The sequence below is a fragment of the Glandiceps talaboti genome, chromosome 5 (assembly GCF_964340395.1).
Source record: "Glandiceps talaboti chromosome 5, keGlaTala1.1, whole genome shotgun sequence".
NCBI classification, from domain to species: Eukaryota; Metazoa; Hemichordata; class Enteropneusta; family Spengelidae; genus Glandiceps; species Glandiceps talaboti.
In genome coordinates this window covers 3,995,001-4,017,318 of record NC_135553.1, presented here as the reverse complement: position 1 = coordinate 4,017,318, position 22,318 = coordinate 3,995,001, and the positions used below count along the sequence as shown (strand labels likewise).

General features: G+C 35.3%; 1 protein-coding gene across 1 annotated transcript; it reads left to right on the top strand.

Annotated features, from left to right (window-relative positions):
* Window positions 1-1,123: 1,123 nt before the first annotated feature.
* LOC144435768 (tether containing UBX domain for GLUT4-like) lies at window positions 1,124-13,739 on the top strand. Its single transcript, XM_078124386.1, has 17 exons — window positions 1,124-1,204; window positions 2,353-2,408; window positions 2,931-3,155; window positions 3,622-3,697; window positions 4,463-4,536; window positions 4,883-5,198; window positions 6,227-6,427; window positions 6,694-6,762; window positions 7,899-8,041; window positions 8,253-8,334; window positions 8,975-9,041; window positions 9,308-9,370; window positions 10,099-10,151; window positions 10,999-11,050; window positions 11,948-12,023; window positions 12,542-12,678; window positions 12,989-13,739. Exons 1-17 carry the CDS (start codon window positions 1,124-1,126, stop codon window positions 12,997-12,999), a joined length of 1,782 nt encoding a protein of 593 aa, XP_077980512.1. The 3' UTR covers window positions 13,000-13,739.
* Window positions 13,740-22,318: the final 8,579 nt, after the last annotated feature.

The window sequence follows — 22,318 nt, the reverse complement described above, 5'->3', positions numbered from 1 at the left end:
TTTGCATGATTTGCCCCAACCAGACACATTGTGTTACTTTAGGCGCGTTTTGTTTAATATTTATTTATTTACGTATTGGCCACTCTGATGTGCGTAGTGGTTTTACATTGTTAATGCAATGATTAGTGTTTGGATAGCTTGCTTGGATTTCTTCTGTTTATGATTATCTCGTTATCTCTGTAAAGATAAACTTTAAAAATATATGTGTTTACTGTTTGTGAACTTTATTTTGTATTTCCACATTTTGTGAAATCAATACTTAAATTTCTTATAGTTTGCCATGCACAATCTTGACCAAAATACACAAGCAAACCTGCTGAAGCGAATATAGTTGTAGTTGTATCACAATCACGTGTGGTATCAAAGTCACGTGTGAGCTAATATTCTATTCAAAGATGACCATAATACTAATCAATCACGATATTTACGTATATTCAGATAATATCGTCTCCAGTGTTTACTCAAAAAAGAAGACAGTTTATATTAATATAGTCTTCTTTTTCGTGTAGACACCACTGACGGTATTTTCTGAATACTGTGTATATACGAAATAAAAAAAATAAAAAGTAAAAGGGGAGAACCATTTGCTTTCGGGGGGAGTGGGTATGGCAGCAATCCCCCCCCCTCCCCATCACTGTTTCAGTAAAAAAAATTCTATTGTCAGTCCTGCAACAAATTATTTTTTCCATATGCAGAACCAATGCATTTTTTTTCGGATTTTGTAGTACATTGCACAATTTTTTTTACTTCTGTCTCTTTGAACAATTTTTTTCTCAAGCCATTACGGGATCAAATTTCTTTTCTCCTTCCCCTGCCGACAATCCCCCCCCCCCACCCGAAACCAAATTGTTCTCCCAAATACGTTATTATTCTCTGATTATTTTGTATCATGCCAATCGTTAGCATGATTAGCTCGCAAGTGATTGTGAGTTGTACCTGCTATATTATAGCTATATATAGCTTCACTAACAATACATACATACAGTTGTCAGAAATAGAATATCTATCATTCATATTAATTACATGTACACGTGTACTTCCTAGTATTATGTACATATGCCGTCTTCCAATAGGTCAATCAAGGTCGTCGCAAGAGGGCAGTCTTATATACAAGAGAGAGAAAATGGCGACCACCGTACAAGTGCTTGCGCCTAATGGCAGACGACAAAATGTAAAAGTAACTCCTAACACTAGTATTTTACAGGTAAGTTTTCTTATATATGCATATGAGAACATTTTAGATGGACTTTCAATATTAGATATGTATAACTTCTGCAGCTTGAGAGTGGCATATCCGCACAGAGCGAAAACATTCATGGTGACTAAGGTCGTTTGGAAAAGAATGACGTGTGATAGCAAGTGTGTAGCGGTAGTAGTAGTAGTACATTTTGTAGTATTACAATGTTTATAAAAAATAAATAAAAGAAACATGCTTCAGTATGCTATTCCTTACACAAATATTGAGCTATGGTTATCATACCATAGTGATTGTATAGGAATAGTGTGCATGGATTTGCTTGACATTTTAAGCAAAAATAAATATCGCACCAAAACTCAAAACTTGAAAGTCATTTTCAAGGTTATTCGATCCATTGTACACCATACTAATATTGTAGCGTTTGTTGTGATTTTGAGATATTTTTTCTTGTTTTTGTCCATTTTTTCGTTCCGATGCTTAAGTGGAAACATCACAACGAAAAAACCCACAAAAACAGAAGAAAAAGCTCAAAATCACAACAAACGCTACAGTTATTGCAGCCAGTGTAGGTAGTCTGTAAATTTATCGTCCGTGCTCGTCACCCCCCCCCCCCCCACACACACACACACACACCACCACCACCACTACCACCACCACCAATGTATTAAATGTATTGAATACAACAGAAGGTCCTGATTCATTTTCACCCCTTAGTTGTTCTTAAAACCTTGAGATAGTGTACTATATAGGTTACAGTCTGAGCACCCAATTTCAATGGTAACTTTCAACATTCTAAACAAAAGTCTTGATTGAAAAGAATAACTTTAAAAACAAGTATCGATAAAGAGGTAATGTCATCATTTAAAAGACCCCCATAACAAAGTTAACTTAGCATCTGACAAAAAGTCTGTAGGATATTGCTAAATAATGATGAGGTAGTAAAAGTTTTAATTACATCACCATGAACAGTTTGATATAAGAGAAAAAAATACCAACGTATTAATTTGGAATTGTCTGTCCAAGATCTTGCAGATTGACATGTCAGGATTATAGACATGTATATGAATGTGTATACAATTGAAGCATTCCATCCATTACGATTTACTGCTGTAAAGAGACAATACTGATTGGCTATTTATATTTTTTGAGAATAGATTATAGAGGAAGTGTGTACAAAGCAAGATTTCAACACTGAAGAGTATGATTTAAAGTAAGTAAAGTACAGTATATCAAACATTTTTGTAATGCCAACTTCTTATTCATTTGAAGACCTCTGTTTGAACCTGTGCTCGTGTGGGTACAATTATATTAATACCCCAATATAATTCATTAATTGTTCATTTAGCCAGAAAATACTGACATGATATAGGTTTAATTGTTGTCTTCTCGTGACAAGATAAATAGCTAGATAGCTAGATAGACAGACAGACAGACAGACAGAAAAACACAGACAGGCAGACAGACAGATAGACAGACAGATAGACAGACAGACAGACAGACAGACAGACAGACAGAAAAATACACAGACAGACAGACAGACAGACAGACAGACAGACAGACAGACAGACAGATAGATAGATTTATTGACTGATTTCAGCTAGGCCTAGTATGTCACTCATACTTTTCATATGTGAATGAAGAAAACTATTGTGGAATAATATATACAATTTACATTATCTTCTTGTTTTCATCATCTACCCATGACAAATCATGGTTTATTTTCTTTTTCCAGACATCACAGAACCATTCTTGATGTAAATGTACCTATCAGGTATTCAAACCTCCCCAACAATGCAAAGTTAGAACTTGTCAAAGCTGCAAAGCCTCGCAAGGTGTCAGATGTTTGTATTGCATTACAACTAGAATCCAATGAAAGACTGCAACACACATTTCACCCTCACACTTCACTGTGGGAAATATTGGAGTACTGGGACAACGAGGAAACTCAGCCAAGCAGGTAAAAATGGTGTTAAGAATGATTCAAACTTTTAAACTGTGTTTATCCTATGTAATATTGCCATGCCTTCACTGTCAGATGAAACAAGGAAGATTCAAACACAACACTGTTTATTGTGTTCAAATGTAACATAGAACAATCTTAGCTGTCAAGTACAGAAGTGTTACACAAACAAAATACAGGCAGTGATAGCGAGCTCACACATGAAATGTTACATTTGAACACAATAAACAGTGTTGTGTTTGAATCATCTGACAGTGGTATTGATTTGTATGTAACACTTAACATTGTGTATCCTTGCATTCAGTGTCTGTATTTTGTTTTATGGCATTCTGATTTGCAACAAAAAAACCTAAGATGTCAAAAACATTGTTTGCCTAATTGAAACTTTATAGTCACTCTGGTATGGTAGTATAATGCAGTGTTATCTACTTGTGTATTTTTTTTCAATGATAACATTCCACAGGACTAAATTAACCCAAGTACCAGATGAAACATGTGTCCCACCTCTCCAGCCTATATGTATTTACATGACTAAAGAGGTGAGTTATTTTCCTATTGATTCTGACATCATCTTACTTCTGCATGCCTGAAGAACATTGAACCAAACTTTCCACTATGTGATAACAAATCTGCATTGAATAAGTCTGTGTTATATTATCAACATTCATGTAGGCCTTGTCTTAAAGACTATTCTTACTAATATTTCCTTCACTTTGTTTGGGCTATAAATCAGACTAGGGAACACATACATATTCTGTGAAGTATTCATCAGTCTTGCTTTCGCTTACAAATCAAAAGACAAAATATTGACACAGACACATACATACATACATACATACATACATACATACATACATACATACATACATACATACATACATACACACACACACACACACACACACACACACACATACATACATACATACATACATACATACATACATACATACATACATACATACATACATACATACATACATACACACAAACACAAACACTAACATATACACATAAGTACATTAAAAACCCTGATGAGTTTATTGGGATTTACCAAACATATTCAGTATCAGCTGTAAACGCATTCTCTCTTGTTACTACACCATATGCTGTTATGAATGAATCATGGTGACTTGTTTACACATCATGTCTGTAGTTGTTTAGAATGTTTAATCAGATATGGAGGAGGAAGACCTTGCTATATTCTTCTATAGATCAGACATATTCATGAGATCAGTGAACTTTTTTTTATCGTAGTTTAATCTAGTTTGCACTGAAAACATAGTATATGTTTTTCATTGTAGCTAATTGGTGAAAAGTGTCTTCGGAAGACAACCATCAAGTCACTTGGTTTAACTGGTGGAAAATCAATTATCAGGTACTAGTGTATTTGATTCATATTATGATAGCTTACCTGTTTTGTCAAACAATGACCCAATCTGATTAAAATCTGATGTGGTGAAAGCGACTAGATGTCTTTATTTACCTCTATTTCCATCGCGTTGTGACATTTGTTTTGTTCCGGGTGATCACCACCATCCCACATTGCATGAAATGTGAAGATACCTTCCATAAATTTAAACTTTGCAGTGTCCCTTTATTTTTACCTTGTATGTATATTTGAATTCTCATACAAAATAACCTGGAATTAATGAATTTCTTTAAATCTAGTTGTAGAGCAGTGCCTTATCACAGTTATCATTCATTATATTATTATTCGACAGATTTGTGTACAGATCTACTGAAATCCCTAAAGAGGAAACCACTGCTCCCAAACCTGCTAGACAAACATCAACAGAGAAAACAAAACCTGTTCCATCACCATCCATTGAAACTCAAGAGAAAACAATGACACAATCTGCACAACAAGAAGTGGCTACACCAATGGAGACAGAACCTAGTACAACTCAGTCAAGCACAAAATCTAAGAATGAATCAGCCAGTAAAAGTACATCATCAACATCTGCATCTGCATCATCACCAAAGCCTATGGATGTAGAGGCATTAGAGAAAATTGAATTAACTGCAGAACAAGAGGAGGTAACACATTTATTTATTTGTCTTTGATTTACAGAGAAAACATTTCAGTGCAAAAGCGCTGTTCTTGTAATGATTCCTGTTGTGCAAAATGTACAGGCAAACAATAAAAAAAGGGGGAAAAGTTTTTAAAAAAAAAAGAAGTTAAAATCATGGATTTTTCAATTACTCACAAATGCAAATGACTGAATGGGTCATCTTATACTAGAAGTTAAAGTAAGGCAATTCAGAGGAATACCCTGCCATGTAATTCTAGTGCTATGGAATAGGTGACATACATTCTGTAACCAAACATGCATTTACGCTTGTTGCCATTTGCAAGATATTTTGCATGCTTTCCTATACAACACAACATACATTGTAATAGATGGTTATGTATGTGCTACTTGGGGATGGTTGTCACCTTACCATATTTACAAGTAAATTTAGTAAAACTTCTTGTTTTGTTGATGACATTTTAATAGACTTTCTCTTATAAAACAATTCACTACAAAATAGGTCAGTATGTCTTTCCATTATCGAAAGATGAAACTGTTATTTCAATGTAATAAAGTTTAAAAAGGCTTAAAGGTAACCACATCAAAGATGTCATCTCATTTAATGCATCTCGGCACCAGAAAAGTATCTATTAATGACACAGTCAAGCATTGTGGTAATGAAGAATTATCAGGGCATGATTGCGGCTGATAACCCTACCAAATAGATGTTTTTATGACAAGAATGAAATAACCAATAATCTAACTACCAGGGGAAATTCTCCAAAGAATTGGCATTGTAGCATAAATACTACAATACTATGCAATCGTAAATTATTTCTTTGCACACAGCGAAAAACAGGATTAATAGGTCAATAAAAATCTATATTCCTGTCTGATCATTGGCTGCAAACTTACCTGTGGAGGATTTGTTGAATCATAGACCCTACACGAAATTTCATGTTAATGTAGGGTATATGGTTGAATACTAGTGAAACATATACTTCTTTTACATTGGGACTAATTTTTGAAAAAAATCTCTTTCTTCCTAAACAGCAAGCCATGATTATGGGCAGGTCACTTGCACAAGCTATATTCAGACACAGATTGGAAGAGGAAGAAGAAGAAGAAAGAAAAAGACAAGCACAGAAAAGACAAAGAGAACTTCATTTACAAAGACAAAGGGAAAAAGAAATTGAAAGAAGACAGAAGGAACTGGAGAGTGTTTCACCTAGAGAGTCTTTTGCAAATTTCAAGGTAAATTTATGATAGGATTTTAACATACAACATGGTGGAATTAGCAGAGCTCGAGGTGCAGAAATAAATGGAAAAAAAAATTACCGTATGGCAAGAGGAAAAGTGGGAAATAAATGAAATGTGTGTTGACTTTCGTTTTTATTATTTTCTCCAAGTTAAATTGCTAAAATTTGAGAACATCCTGTTTCTTGCCGTCATTCACATTTTGAGATATGATTAATATGTGTTAAAAAAGTTAATCCATTTAGTTATTTTTCCTGTTACAGTTTCCAGAGGAAACCAAGGGGCAGACTTTGTTTGTCAATGAACATTCTTCACTGAGTGGGAGAGCTGAGGTAAAAACAATTTATGAAATACCAATCTTGCTTTATCTTCTCTGTCACATCTTGTCCAGTATATCTATGTTCCTATGCAGTATTTATGGAAATAATCTTCCTTTAATATATTTCCGAACAATATTTAATTGGTAATAATTAACTGAGATCATTCTGAAAGGTTGCTCACAATAATACAATTCTCATTCTGCAAACCTTTGCAATTTTACTACTTTTGCGAAAAGAAAATGTGATGTTTCAAGATGATACATGATTCTGAAAAATAGCTGAAATCCTCTTTTGATAGCTGTCATGTACTACCAAACCAGAGTGACTATAGAATTTCAATTAGGTGACATGTTTTTACATTTCACACATTTTTTGGGTATGAATCACATAAAGCAAAATACAGACACTGATAGCACGCAAGCATATAAAATTATGTATTTTATCTCATTGCAAATACAAATTAACACCACTGTGGAATGAAATAAGGAAGATTCAAACACAAAACTATTTATTTGTGATCACAGTGAGATAAGATGTAACATTTCCTGTGCGAGTTCCTGTCAGTGCTATCATTTGTCAGTATAAATAGTAACAAAAAGCATTGTACATCATAACGCTAAATTGAAACTTTATAGTCCTTCTGGTTTAGTAGTAACAGTGCTTCATACCTTTAATATCAAAATAATAGTGAAGTTGAAGTTCATGACATGGATGAAATAGGTATAGCTATGTACATACAAATTATTTTATAACAAAGATATCATATATGCATTCCATAGCCCTGTGATAGAGAGCCCCTTGTATTTAACCCTGATGCAGACATACGGAGGGAATCTACTACAGGTATAGCTATGTACATACAAATTATTTTATAACAAAGATATCATATATGCATTCCATAGCCCTGTGATAGAGAGCCCCTTGTATTTAACCCTGATGCAGACGTACCAAGGGAATCTACTACAGGTATAGCTATGTACATACAAATTATTTTATAACAAAGATATCATATATGCATTCCATAGCCCTGTGATAGAGAGCCCCTTGTATTTAACCCTGATGCAGACGTACCAAGGGAATCTACTACAGGTATAGCTATGTACATACAAATTATTTTATAACAAAGATATCATATATGCATTCCATAGCCCTGTGATAGAGAGCCCCTTGTATTTAACCCTGATGCAGACGTACCGAGGGAATCTACTACAACAGATGAAATACCAGATGACTTTTTTGAAGTGACTATAGATGATGTCAAGAACATGTATTCAGACCTACAGCATGGAAGGTAAAGAACGAAATAAATATTTTTTGTTAGAAAAGTAATGAAATACAGTACAAAAGAGCTATAAACGTGTGTTGAGTTGCAACATAGACCCTCGTGGGTGGAGGGTCTATGGTTGCAAGTTGTGTTTTGTTTCATGTAAGTGTTTTGTGTTGTATTACAGTGTAATGTATTATATAATTATTTTAAGTTTTCTTCATTTATTCTCATTCAGGGCACAGTTTGATGAGCAACCAATGATGACCAAATCAATGCGGGAAATGCAGACTTTGAGGATGCTAGAGAAGTATCCAAAAGTATGAAATGTTACTATACAATCTCATGTTGATAATCACTACCAATTCTTAGATATGTTACTCCAGTGGATATAAGACATATTTGTTGTGTGTTTCTACTGTCTTGCCTCATTTAAAGGACTAAAAGTTCATCACACGGTTCGTGGGGGGTCCACGGGGAAACACATACACCCACTCAGTCTAATCCAGTTCATATTATGACAAGAATTTAGGTGTGAAAAACATTTGTCTGACAGAGCTATAGAAAAGTTATTCTAGAGCGAAAGAATAATCCTATGTAATCCTTATGGCTCCACTGATACGATAACACTAATGTGAGAACCTAAAATTCTCGGTACCCAATTGAAATACAATATTACTGCCTAGGTGTAATATAAATAACGAACATTCAAGTTCATGGTCGACACTATAACTTCTGGTCCATGTGCTTCATATGCATTACTCTAGGCATGCATGAGAATTAGTTGACCTTCTTGTATTTGACCCTCTAGCTTGAGGTAAAATGTTATTGCAGGTACTGTGAATTGAATCATTGGCCTGGATAGCCCTATTTGAAACAATGGCAATGATAGCATACGTACATTGAGGCGTGTAATAAAGATGACAGCACATGACATGTATTATGTATCTTACTCTGTAGGTAGTTATCAGAATACATTTTCCTGACAGATTGGTACTACAGGGTATCTTTAGACCACTTGAACCAGGTAACTATGTACATTTTGTTTTTCTCACATGAACACAGTAAAGTAAGTAGCTAAGATTAACCTACATCATGCTTGAATTGAACATTCATGGTTATAAACAATGTAACAATATCGTTTACAATGTGTATTGATTAGTATTTATTATCACATTTCCCATGACGCAACATTCAACATGGTGGGTTTGCAAGTTCCCTATTACCGATAGGTGTGGCTGGTAGGAAGCTTTCAATGATAACACTGATTTCTCCAAATATCTATGTTTGCAGTGCAGGCTTTGGTACAGTTTGTCAAATCTCATCTTGATGATCAAAAGCTGAAATTTTATCTCTGTAAGTATAACTAAGATTTTATCTTACTACATTATTATATAACTTTTCTTTGCCTTTGTTCTGTTTTGCTCTGAAGGAGTTCCATGACTATATTCCTATGTATAATACTTCAAAGACAATTTACCAGCACTCAGTATTCATACAAACTACTGTCAAATATTGAAGTCAAAATAATATTTGTTTTTGGCCATGAAATTGTACATGCAATATATATCATATCTTTTAACTACATGTACAATTCAGTATTACTAAAATACTAGTGAAATGTCTCCTGTTGTAGTAGTGCCCATTATTATGAAATTTATGTTTAGGATGACTAAAATCACAATACACTAACAAAATGAACATCTATTGACATCAGCCATGTATATCACAGAGGACCATTAAACTTCAGAGTTATGGCGCCTCCTCAGGTGAAATGGTCAGTTTTGTTTTGCTCTTTCTAAAATGGCCATTCTGCCATTGTTCAGATGTATGAGAAATATCATGTCCATTGTGAGTATATCAAACATGAATGCAATGTACACCATTTTCAGATGTATGAGAAATATCATGTCCATTGTGAGTATATCAAACATGAATGCAATGTACACCATTTTCAGACCTCACATGGATAGAAAACCGCGTAAAAATTCGATAATTTTCTTTTAGAGAAAAATGATGAGGCACCATAGCTTTTATTAATATTATTTCAAATGATGATATTGATTGTGTTTTTGATTCTCTAGATACAACACCTCCTAAGGTTGTACTGAAAGATCATAAGAAATCTTTGTATGAGGTAAGATGATAAAACAAACAAACACACACGTATATTTTTACTACAATAGCCATATGTCAAACGGACTAACAAGAAAGCCTGGCTGGCTAATCAAGTGGTTCACTACAGCTACAATAGCCATGCCAGGCAGACTAACAAGAAAGCCAGACTGGCTAATCAAGCGGTTCACTGCAGCTACAATAGCCATGTCAGACAGACTAACAAGAAAGCCTGGCTGGCTAATAAAGTGGTTCACTACAGCTACAATAGCCATGTTAGGCAGACTAACAAGAAAGCCTAGCTGGCTAATCAAGTGGTTCACTATAGCTACAATAGCCATGCCAGACAGACTAACAAGAAAGCCTGGCTGGCTAATAAAGTGGTTCACTACAGCTACAATAGCCATGTTAGGCAGACTAACAAGAAAGCCTAGCTGGCTAATCAAGTGGTTCACTACAGCTACAATAGCCATGTCAGACAGACTAACAAGAAAGTCTGGCTGGCTAATCAAGTGGTTCACTATAGCTACAATAGCCATGCCAGACAGACTAACAAGAAAGCCTGGCTGGCTAATCAAGTGGTTCACTATAGCTACAATAGCCATGCCAGACAGACTAACAAGAAAGCCTGGCTGGCTAATCAAGTGGTTCACTATAGCTACAATAGCCATGCCAGACAGACTAACAAGAAAGCCTAGCTGGCTAATCAAGTGGTTCGCTATAGTTCAGCACAGTAATTAAAACAGGATACACACAGATGAAATTGATAACATTGAATTGTAAAAGGTTAGAAGGTTTAAAATACAAGTTAAATAGTTACTTGCCAATTTGACACAGTTCATGTTTTTTCAACTATTTTGTCTTTGTAGGCTAAATTGGTACCTGCTGCCAATGTATATTTTGGATGTGAAACACAACCAGGTGAGTTGTTGTTGGATGTGTTATGTGTTTATCACCAATAAATATTATATCAATCTACATATTAAGATCATTTTTGATGTTTGAAAGGCAAGTAGATTCATTCAATTGAACTTTACACACTGCATAGATACTTTTTCAGGACAAGGGGAGAGGAGACAGTCATTTATAGGTAGAGATATTCATCTGAAGGGTAGGGATATAAAATACAGTGGCTTGATGCATATAATTACCTGTATAAACAAGGAAAAAGCAAAGCAAAGCAAAAAAAAACCAAAAAAACTAATACTCTATTGACATTTCACTTATATTTGTCATTCAATAACTTGATATTATTCAAAATATTATTCCCCATTCAGTCAAGGAAAATATGAGTGTCCTAAGGGGCCTTGTGACTATGATTTTCAAGATGAGTAGTAACAAACCCGCTAGGTCACAAGTATTGACTAACTGAACACAAATATTGAGGAATAATATAATTATATCTCCTAGCATAATTTATTAAAAACCTGAGAAAACTAATCATGATTTGGAACTTTTTTATTCATATTTCAAGCCCCACTGAATCAATGATGTTGACACAAACTGTTGTGATTTAGAACAACCATTGCTTTGTATACCCAGGTTGTTCCATATCACATATTTTTGGTCAAACGTGTTCCACCTAGCTCTTGTGTGGTACTAGGAACTTTGGTCAGTTGTTTCATTATTTTACACTATTCATGGTCTGTAGTTTTCTGATGAATTTCTAGAGAAGCTCATATATTAAAGCAATCAATACTTTATGACAATGTTATAAAACAGCCAACATTTATGTGTTTCAAGTGATTTGATAATGTTATAAAACAGCCAACAAGTGTTTCAAGTGATTTGACAAATTAATGTTATTTCTTTTGACAGAACAATATCTAACATCATCACTTCTACAAGAAGTGACAACTCCAACACAAGCAGACATCAAGTTTGCCACAGTCAGGTAACAAATACGTAAATGTAATTACTTTTATAAGAGTGCCACATTCTGTTATATTTTAATATGATGACTTTAAATATGTTACTATTGAATATTTCAATAGATTGGACACAGACTGAGACAATGTTCTTTGTGAAATGTTCCAGTCAGTTACAGTGTGAGGATAAAAAGAATACAATCAAACAAGAGGTACAACCCATAACACCAAAGTAAAGCGTTTTCTGTATATACTACAATCGTTTATAGCACCGATTCCATATCAAGTGTAAAAGTATACTTTTTCATTTTGCTGACTGACCACATTAGAAAGGCCATATGCTAGGCTTGCAAATAAACCTTGATATGAATGCTATAAACAAGTGTAGCACATAGAGAAAGTGCTTTACTTCAGTGTTACTCGTTGTAATATGAATGCTATAAACCAGTGAAGGGCATAGAGAAAGTGCTTTACTTCACTGTTACTCATTGTACTTTAATATGGTGTGCCATTTTTACATTTTGTCCAACAGTAAGTCTGCCAGCACACTTCAACAAATGGAAGATGATACAAAGAGTAAAGAAGCCAAGAAAACAACACAAACTAAGCGTTCTTCAGCAGCTAGTCCTACAACAGCTGGACCATCATCTGGAGATAAATTACCAAAATGGTTCAAGATTGGTAAGTGTTGGCTTCCTTCATCCTCTTGAACCAGCCACCCTTGACATTTTTTTTACATAATATGCTAAAACAGTGTTCACCAGAATAGAAGACAATATATAACTTATACATTTATGACCAAACTTAATAATTTTGCAAGTTGATATTGTCATTTTGATAGATAACAACACTTTTATGGCTGAAGACAGCAAACAGCAAACAAACCTCTCTCTTCAATCACAATCCTGCTGTGTACAGCAGTGAAATTACTGTAAGATATCAATATATTTTATATTTTATATTTACAAATTTTGTTTTTTTCATCTTTTAGGTAAGAAGTAATGAAGACAGAGAATTTGCACTGTGATGAACAATCACTCAAGTAGAATTTATAACAGCTAGACAGCTGTAGCTGTACCTTCTGGCTTCTACATCATAATGTGATTCACATCTGTTGTCCTAGCAACCAAGCCCAACATCATTTCACTGCTTACTGATACTATTTTGTAAAGAAAGCAGTCTGTAGTTAATTGAAATTTGAAATTTAAGAACACTGAATGATCAACATAACTAGTATTTATACCATGCACAAGTCAAGTTGAACAAAAAATATGGATATATACTCTGGTTGTTCTACAGCACAACAGCCCATGTCTATGTCAGAAACGACGTGTGTCTAAGTCACTGGTTCTGCTGTGAATATAAGTTAAAATGTTCAAAATTACCATTACTTTCACTGATTTTTTCTTTGATATTACTGGCACTGGTATAATTATGTTATTTTCCAATATTTTTCTTCATTTGGCTTGAAAATACTCATGACCTAAGGGTTGTCACTACTCATCTAGTGACTCATAGTGACAAAGCCCCCTTAGGTCACTCATATTTTTCTTGGCTGAACAAAAAAATATTGGGCATCTAAGTATGTTTTTCAGTCACATTTCACTGTTGGATTACAAATCCAACTGATCAACATATTAGTTTGCACTGTAGATGACAGGAACTGTTCTCTGAACTGTTGGTTTTTGACATACAGGTAATCTCAACTGTGTAGATACAGTGTCTTTGATTTATTACAGCTGATAGCCATAAAAAATAACATTCTTCAGTACATGTGAAACACTGATTTATTTTATATTTATGGAATTTGATTTCAATTAAATCAAACTAAGCAAAGATTTAAATGTAGTGCAATTTCTAGAAAAGAATAGATTTGCTTTTCAAAGAATAAAACTTACAAGGTGATATTGGATCCATATAGTATTGTGCATTGTGGTGTTCTCTGTTGAGACAACCCTATGTGTAGTCTATCTGCTAGACCTCGGATGTTCTTCCGATAAAATATGACACACCACCGAACATCACTATCGAGGATGGAACATGTTCGGGCAAGCCCTCGCTGCGAACTTCATTCGCTTATAGTATCAAAAGAAAGCCCGAACGTCTAGCAGCAAGACTACCCTATGTGAAGAAGTTGCTCTGAATGTAGTTGAGACACTCTTATTTAATATACACCTTCCTAGTTGGTTGTCCTCTTTGATTTTTAAAATCCCTTTAAAAAGTTATATTTTATTTATCCAGCAGTTCTAATAGAATGATATGATAGAACACCATGAAGGTGAAAGAAGGTTACATTTTTGAAATGTTTGTTGAGTAGATGGCCGGTTGATAATTCATGTTGTTGTTCTGTGTCAGTACTCTGTAGCACGTCTTGTTCGGGTAACAGGACAAACGCCCCCGGACAAATGCCCCCGTAGGACAAATGCCCCCGAACAAATGCCTACGGTAGGACTATGGCTCACAGCTCACCCAAGAAAGTCATGTTTTTAGGGTAACTTAGCATTTCTACTACATGTATATTGCGATTGAAAGACTTGATTTCAGGCGGTGTACTTAAAATATGGTTTTATAAGTAATTGTTTTACGAATGAAAAGACCAAGATGGGTGTGATGGGTGTTATACCATGTGTATGCCCTGCTGCCGAACAAACAAGGTGAAACTTATCGACATCTTCTACAACAGCTCAACAATATCCATCCAGCATGCCTTATAAGCTTTATAAGCACACTTTTGGTAATAACACAATAAAATTGATAAAACCAAATCATGCCCTATTTTGGTCGAATTCAACATTTTTGAACATCTTCTGTCTATTCATCCGTTATACAATAAACGCGATAAAACCATATTTTAAATGTACTTCCCAAAATCTAGATATTTTTGATCTCTATTCGTAGGCAACAACAGTCCTATCGGGGGCGTTTGTCTGGGGGCATTTGTCCTACGGGGGCGTTTGTCCGGGGACGTTTGTCCTAGAACCCATGTTAGATAAAGATAAAGATAAAGTAAAAATTTGTATAGACAATATCCATACAGCAAAATTGTTCAGAGGCGGTTCACAAAGCATATAAGTCAGTCTTTGAAAATACACAAACCCAAAAATATACGCACCATAATACTACTAAAGAAACAAACTATGACATAACCATCAGATAAAAAGTTTCAAAAATTGTAAAAATTCTTCAAAACTAAACCATAGGAGAAAAAATATTGTTGTATATTACACAGTGTATGGACTTACATGATACTAGAAACCCATGTTATTTTACCACTTCCACATATTACCAGCGAAATATGTCAATATTATCGATATTATATCATATTCTGAAACATATATTGGGTCTTACAGTCCAGCCTGATGGCCAAATACTTGTATTCACTCACTCTGTCTACTATTTAATTTATAGAGACAGGTTCTGGGTCACACTAGATTTCAGATCATTAAAATCGATACAGAGCTCTTTAGTTATGGAAACATTAAAGGTAGTGCACAGATAATTATCTTCACACTATTTCACCTAAATAAGGCGAATTTTGATCATTAGGGATCTTCCTAACCATAACTAAATCATTTGCAAATTTGACCGAGAGATTAGAGGTGTCGAAATTCAGACAGCAAACTACACAGTGTGGCAAGGAATGATGCTACCCTTGGGTGTACCTGCATTAATGTACACTATGTCAGACTAATATTACCACCTGTGGTCTCTTGGTAAGATAGTTTAAAATCCAATATACAATGAAAGGTGACAATTTTCCAATATTATAATATATTCTATACCAGTTTCCTTTTCTTGTGTAATATTTTTGTATATATAATTTTGTCACCAACTAAAATAGACAAACACACACGATAGTATCTCTAAAAAATATATCATCATGCTGAGGCAACCTTGGTTGCTGTGTGAAGCGTAGTGTCAACAATATTAGTTTATTGTAACTGTCAATAAGACTACCAGTAACGGTATTCTCCAGTTTTGATATTCAACATTTTCAGTCATCTGTTGGGTTTTCTTGGAAATCAAAATTGTAGTGTTCCGTTGCATCCTCCTCCTCAATCACGACATAATTAGTGTATCCGTGCGTTTGCGTTTCCTCAGGTCGTTGAACTTCATACCTTGGACTGTGGATGGTCTTGTAATGTTCTAAGGCACACCAAATTTTGTCTCGTAAATCGTCATGCACGAACTTATTTTTATACTTTTTATGTCGCTTTGTGTCAAGAACTTTAGTGAAAATCCCTACTGCAGCTGTCAGCGATGACGTCACCAACGGTGTTACATCGAAAGATTTGATTATGAAGAATGTGAACAGGAGGAAGACTGTCAGCAAACACAGTTTGATAAAAGCGTACATAAATTCAAGGCGTACAGGGCGTATTTTCTCGAACACAAAGCATAAGACATCTTCCAATATACAATCTACTTGTTGACGAGCCCGGGTGTAAGGAACTTTTTTGAACAGGATGTGGTAGTGGTGTCGAGTTGAGGTTTTCTTTCTTGCGTCTAACTCGTCAGACACATATTCCAAACTGCACGTCTCTTTCTCGAATTCATACACGACTTGAAAAGTCTTGTCTTTCAGGAGAATATAGCAGGACTTGAATTCATGATATATTGTCACAAAATACCCACACACAACAATGACGGGAGTTACGATGGGTGTGACCATGTCCAGGTTCAGAGCTATCCCCATCAAAGTGTAAGCGAAAAATTCCATGAAGACCCAGGCACTTAGAAGCAAGACGAAGTAGCAGAGTAAAATCATGGTAAGAAAAAATGACACCTTAAAGATATACTTGATTATCTGTACATGTTTCTTTTCTTTCTGGTAGTTTAGGGCAAATGGGTTTAAGAGTCTGAAGAACGTTATTGGTGGAAGACGGATTATGAGTACCCATACCGATTTGCATACACATAGCCAACCGTTGGTTCGTAACCATGTTCCTTTGGCTAGAAGCCATTGGAAGAGATGTGCTTGTACAACACTGAGAAGCGTGACGATGTTAATATAGAGACGAGCATCGGGCAGGTGAACAGTCCAGATGAAGAGCTCATAAATCTCAAACGCTGCAACGGCGAAAAAAGGACTTCCAGTGATGTCAAGTTTACTCTTTGTACACATAGGAGATCAGAGAGGCCATCACCGAAACACCATATAAACACCAAAGAAGCTAACCAGTACAATGCTAGAAGCGATAATACTACTATCAAACGCCATATGACGTAGGGATAAGGCATGAGTATATCATTTGTGTCATACTCGGGGGAGTCTTCGTGAAATAGCAACCATGCGTCTTTTTCGGGCATCCTGTAACCAAGAAACAGTGGACCAATTGCAATAATGATGTACACACATGTAGGGACGAGTATCCAAAAGTATATAGTCAGTTTAATTTTTCGGCATATATTTGCAAAAGCACAGAATTGCTTGTTATTGTTGGAATCTCTGTTTGACAAACTGTTGGCTGAAGTTTTAACTTTTGTTGAATAATCCCAATATTTGGAGAGGTTACCAATGGTTACGGGTGGATGTGACCCAAACTTTATCAATTCACTCTGTCCGACAACAACAGTATCATCTTCAGCACTAATAAACCGCTTCAAAATCGTAGCTTTTGTAGGAATCAACCACCAACTGATAGTTGGTAGTAAAAATATGCCAATGATGATCGTCAGCAATATCACAGTCACCTTGATCAGTATCATCCATATGCTGCTTTCTAGCTTGATATAACAAGAACCAGGATTCCTGCTATATTCGTCAAGTTTACAGCACTTGTATTCAACTAAGTAGGGTTTTTTATTCACGTATCTGTGACAAAGTAGATTATTGGAATCCTCTCCAGCCGATCTCGAACTTGTCAGGTTAACGAGAAATTGCGAGGCTAGTTCAATCTTGCACTGCTCGGGAAGAAGGGCAATGTCTTCAGCTGATGTTTCATCCGTGAATTCTATTTCCATTGACTCTACTCGCATGTATAATGTTTTAAAGGAATAAAACTCAGCAGATTGAGGAAGTCTCAGGAAAGATTTCCCATTCTCATCATAAAGCCATTCCCATAACCATAAACCATAGGCATCAGAAGTATTATATAATATCGGATTTATACCTTCATATTCTGGGAAGAGTAGCCAAAACCTCACCAATTTCGCACCACCACTTTGTTGAATATCCGTGAACTTTTCGGCCAGGGTTTCCAAAGACTCTTTAGTATGCAGTTCGACAGCGTATATTTTTCCATGATGACATGTAAAAGCGTACTCGTTAACCGCTTGTCTTTTAAGGGTTGTAGATACAAAGCTGTTCAAAAGTAGAAGTAACAACAACGGCACCATGATGGAACAGTCCACAGTTTAAGCAAAGTGTATTAACTATAAGACCTCTGAAAATGACAATTATGTGAGCAAAGGAAATGCACGTAGTTGATATACATACAAAAGACAACTGCACTCTGCAACATGATGAATATATTTGTTGAAGTCAAGAATAATCAGAACAACACAAATATCTGCTTTGTGCGTCTCGCCCGTTTATAACCTGTGAACTCGTGAGGTCAATGAATAGCTTTGTCCCTAGTGGTACTATGTACATGCTGATACGTACTCCGATCCGATGGTATTCTCACTGAAACCATGCATACCTTAAAATTGTGACAAAACGAAAGAAGATTAAAGGGATGGTGTAACATAACGTACAGTACTGAGAGTATCATAGCAACCTATAAAACAGTATGTCCTACTTACTTTCGTACAAGTAAAAACATGCTTAAATGATTTCACAAACAAATATATATACAAATGTATTATGTTCAGGTATGTCATATGGCCATTAAATAATAGTCTGGATGCCAACGTGGTCTCTAAACCACGTCTGGTCAAAGTACCTCAATCAACACAGAAAGTTGCAACTGTTAGAATGATGTAAACAGTGTAGAATTAAAGTAGCGTCCTGGGCCATGGGCCATAGACCCTCCCCAATGCAACAGGCTGTTGGGGGGTTGACCAATATCTAGGGATCTACTATTTCTCAATCGTTGACAAAACATCTTGCTTTCATTTATTTCCAAACAAACATTATCACAGGTTAATGTATTGTGTGATTCAAAAAAGGGTTTACAATTAAACGCTATGTAATGTTACGATATTAATATTGTCAAAACTTGTTTGTGTTTTTTAAAGTTGTTACTGGTTTCTACGATGTCTAAAGTTGATTTGTACGTTTTACGTGTTGGAATAAAAAGAGGGTTTTTTATTTATTAATACATTTACTTAGGGGAAAACTGTACTTTGAAGTAAATACTGGCCAAAAAAGTATGAGCAAAGAGGGATTTTAACTAAATTATGAATTATGTCATAAAATTAAGTTTTTCAGATTCTTTCTTTATTATCTAACATCTCGCTGTCTTGCACGTCACTTCTGTTCTTCCAGGCCTTCACACTAAGCACCGCCCTCACTAGTGAGGTAAAACTACATAGATACCTTTCGTTTTTACTTAGAGAATATCGCTATTTGATAGCATTGTACACTCCATGTAATAGAATCCATGTATTACAACTTGTGGTGAATGAGCCATTTTGTAAGTTAGCACCTCGAATACAAATAAATTTACTTGTGATACAAACAAAAAACTGGAAAAAGTACGTATATAGCTAATTATTTAGTTTGATGTTATATCCTTAAACAGAAAACACCACTCCATTGAAAAAAAGTATTTTCATAAACTTTGCTTCTCGACATTTCATCATTTCGCATTACATAAATTTCGCTTGATTGCCAAGAAACACCAAATTAAAACTCTTTTTCACATCTTCTTCTTCTTCTTTGTAGTGCGCCGTTTCCTCACGGGTCCCAAAGACATGAATGTTTATTAGATGCACAATTCACATTCATGACTATCTGTAGGAAATAGGCATTTAGGAAGCATCATGAATATGCATTGTGCGTCTAATAAATATACATGTCTGCTAAGTCCCATGATGCAACGATGCACCACTGAAAGAATGTGACCAAGAGTTTCAATTTCGTGTTTTCTTGGCAATCAAGTGAAATTTATGTGATGTGAAATTATGAAATGACTCCAGAAGCCATAGTTGATGCAAATACCTTTATTTCCTGGCGTTGTATTCCCCTTTAACAATTTCACAACACGTAACGGAAGAACAAAATCCATTAGCTTTTTTCTACAAAAATGAAATTTAAAGGGATTAGTAACATATACATGATTTGTAAAAAAAATGTTGTCCCCCCCCCCCATTTCCAGAAGTATTGGTTTCTGTGTTCATTCTATAAAACTTTTAGTGAGTGATGATATGTTTGGTCTATTGTAATAAATGACATTCTAACATGTAAATCCCTATCTACATTCTTTCCATGCTGGCATTCAGATTCTTACATGCTAATGTATGACATTGGGTCAGATAAGTATATCGGCATAACAACAGGATACGCAAGACAATGATATCATCAGAGGTGAACATTCGATTCCCTGAGGCCACATTGATGGTGTTGATTAGGCCATGCCGAGGAATAATGCGGGGAAAAACGACCGTTGTGCTGTATAACGAGGCAAAGTCTTCTGTTTTGCCACATTTTAAAATTGATTTTGGGTTCAATAGCAGAATATTAGCCCTGTCTTTACATCTATTATTCAAACTATATATATATTATTATGGCGAGGCCAATGACATGATCTTATAATGTATTACACCCTCCTGCTGACGTGCTACATTGACTGAATATCACTTGCCTATAAATAAATCCCGCTAATCGTTCGACAAATGAGAGCGTGACTCGAATTTATATCATTTAGTTTTTATATTTCGAAAAAATTTCGAATACTGTGGCCATATCGCCCCCCCCCCCCCAATGCAATTCGGTGGTGCCCGGCGGAGTAGTCTGCAGCGTACATAGTAGACCGTGTATAAAATTGTACCAAAATATATCGGTTGTCATGATTTTTTAAAATATACATTTTGGACTACTAGTATATCATATGTCGTTCATTATACATGCAATGCCTAGCAGTTCGATTTATAGGATACATGCATAAATGTTCAGACCATTATAGGTTAGTGGTCTGAGATAAATTAAACGAATCGTAAGTTTTGGTATAGCCCACACGCTCTCTTGACTCACAGTATACTAGTATATAAATAGACCATGGCCAGGAGTGTTCCAATAAGCTTATGGTTGCAGCCGACGCGTCGGAGACATCGACGTTGTAGGGCCGGGTGTAGGGCAGACTGATGTCTCTTCAAAATGTATCATGGGCACATATATTGTAATTTAAGAATTAATGCGTGAAAGTGGTAACGAGTGCTAATACAATGTAATACAAAATGTGTATAGCAGAAAGAGTGAACGCCCGACCGCTCTGTCACCTACAATCTTTATCTCATGTTATCATATACTCATGTTTCTCATCACGTTCTAACTCATCAAAAATGATAAGAGTGCGATTTGTTGATAGACTAGTGATGGTTTGTGAACACAAGCTAGTCGAGCGAGTCTGAACGTGTGTAGAACAACATAGCTCTGCTGTGCATTCAGTGAGATTCGAAAATTCCAACTTACAGGTGAATAAGACTTTTGTCATGACATTGGTCAATCGCTTACTGCTGTATCTATTCCCGAAGCTTCAAATAGTGTAGGTTTCTGCAGAGAAAATTCGAAATTGCTTATTCCCTCGATATTAATGCATTATACTGCTCAATAATATACTTTTTATACTTGTGTTGTACCTGTAGAGATAAAATAAATACCTCAGTTCTGCTTCATATAGTTTAATGTGCGCAGTTTCTCTGGGGACCGTGCAATTTTGATTTGCCCATCATACCTTGCAAAATATTAATATTATAATAAACATGATAAAACATATATATAATAAGACAATAATAAAATGGGTAATGGAATACACATCTTTGTTCTTGTTACAAAATCAAGAGTTTTTATTTATTTTTAAAATCATATTAATATATATAATATTCCTTTACATTTTGCATGTTACATTCGGCACAGTTGTGGACGTGAAGCAAATCGGAACCACAGCTAGACTCTAGGGAAAAAAACCTCATCAACAAAAGTCATACCTACACTACACGTATAGCTGCAATTCCTAGCGTCTCATCTCCTAAATTGCTTTTCCATACCCATAATTCAAATAGTATCTTCCAAGCCCACCAGTGTATTAAACAATTACTCTCTGTGTATCTACTGACCGTTGTCACATTAAATCCTAGGGCAATTTGTGTTTTCATTAATACGATCAGTGTGGTATTGACTTCCAGATTGAACGATCCAATTCCAACTACGCCCTGA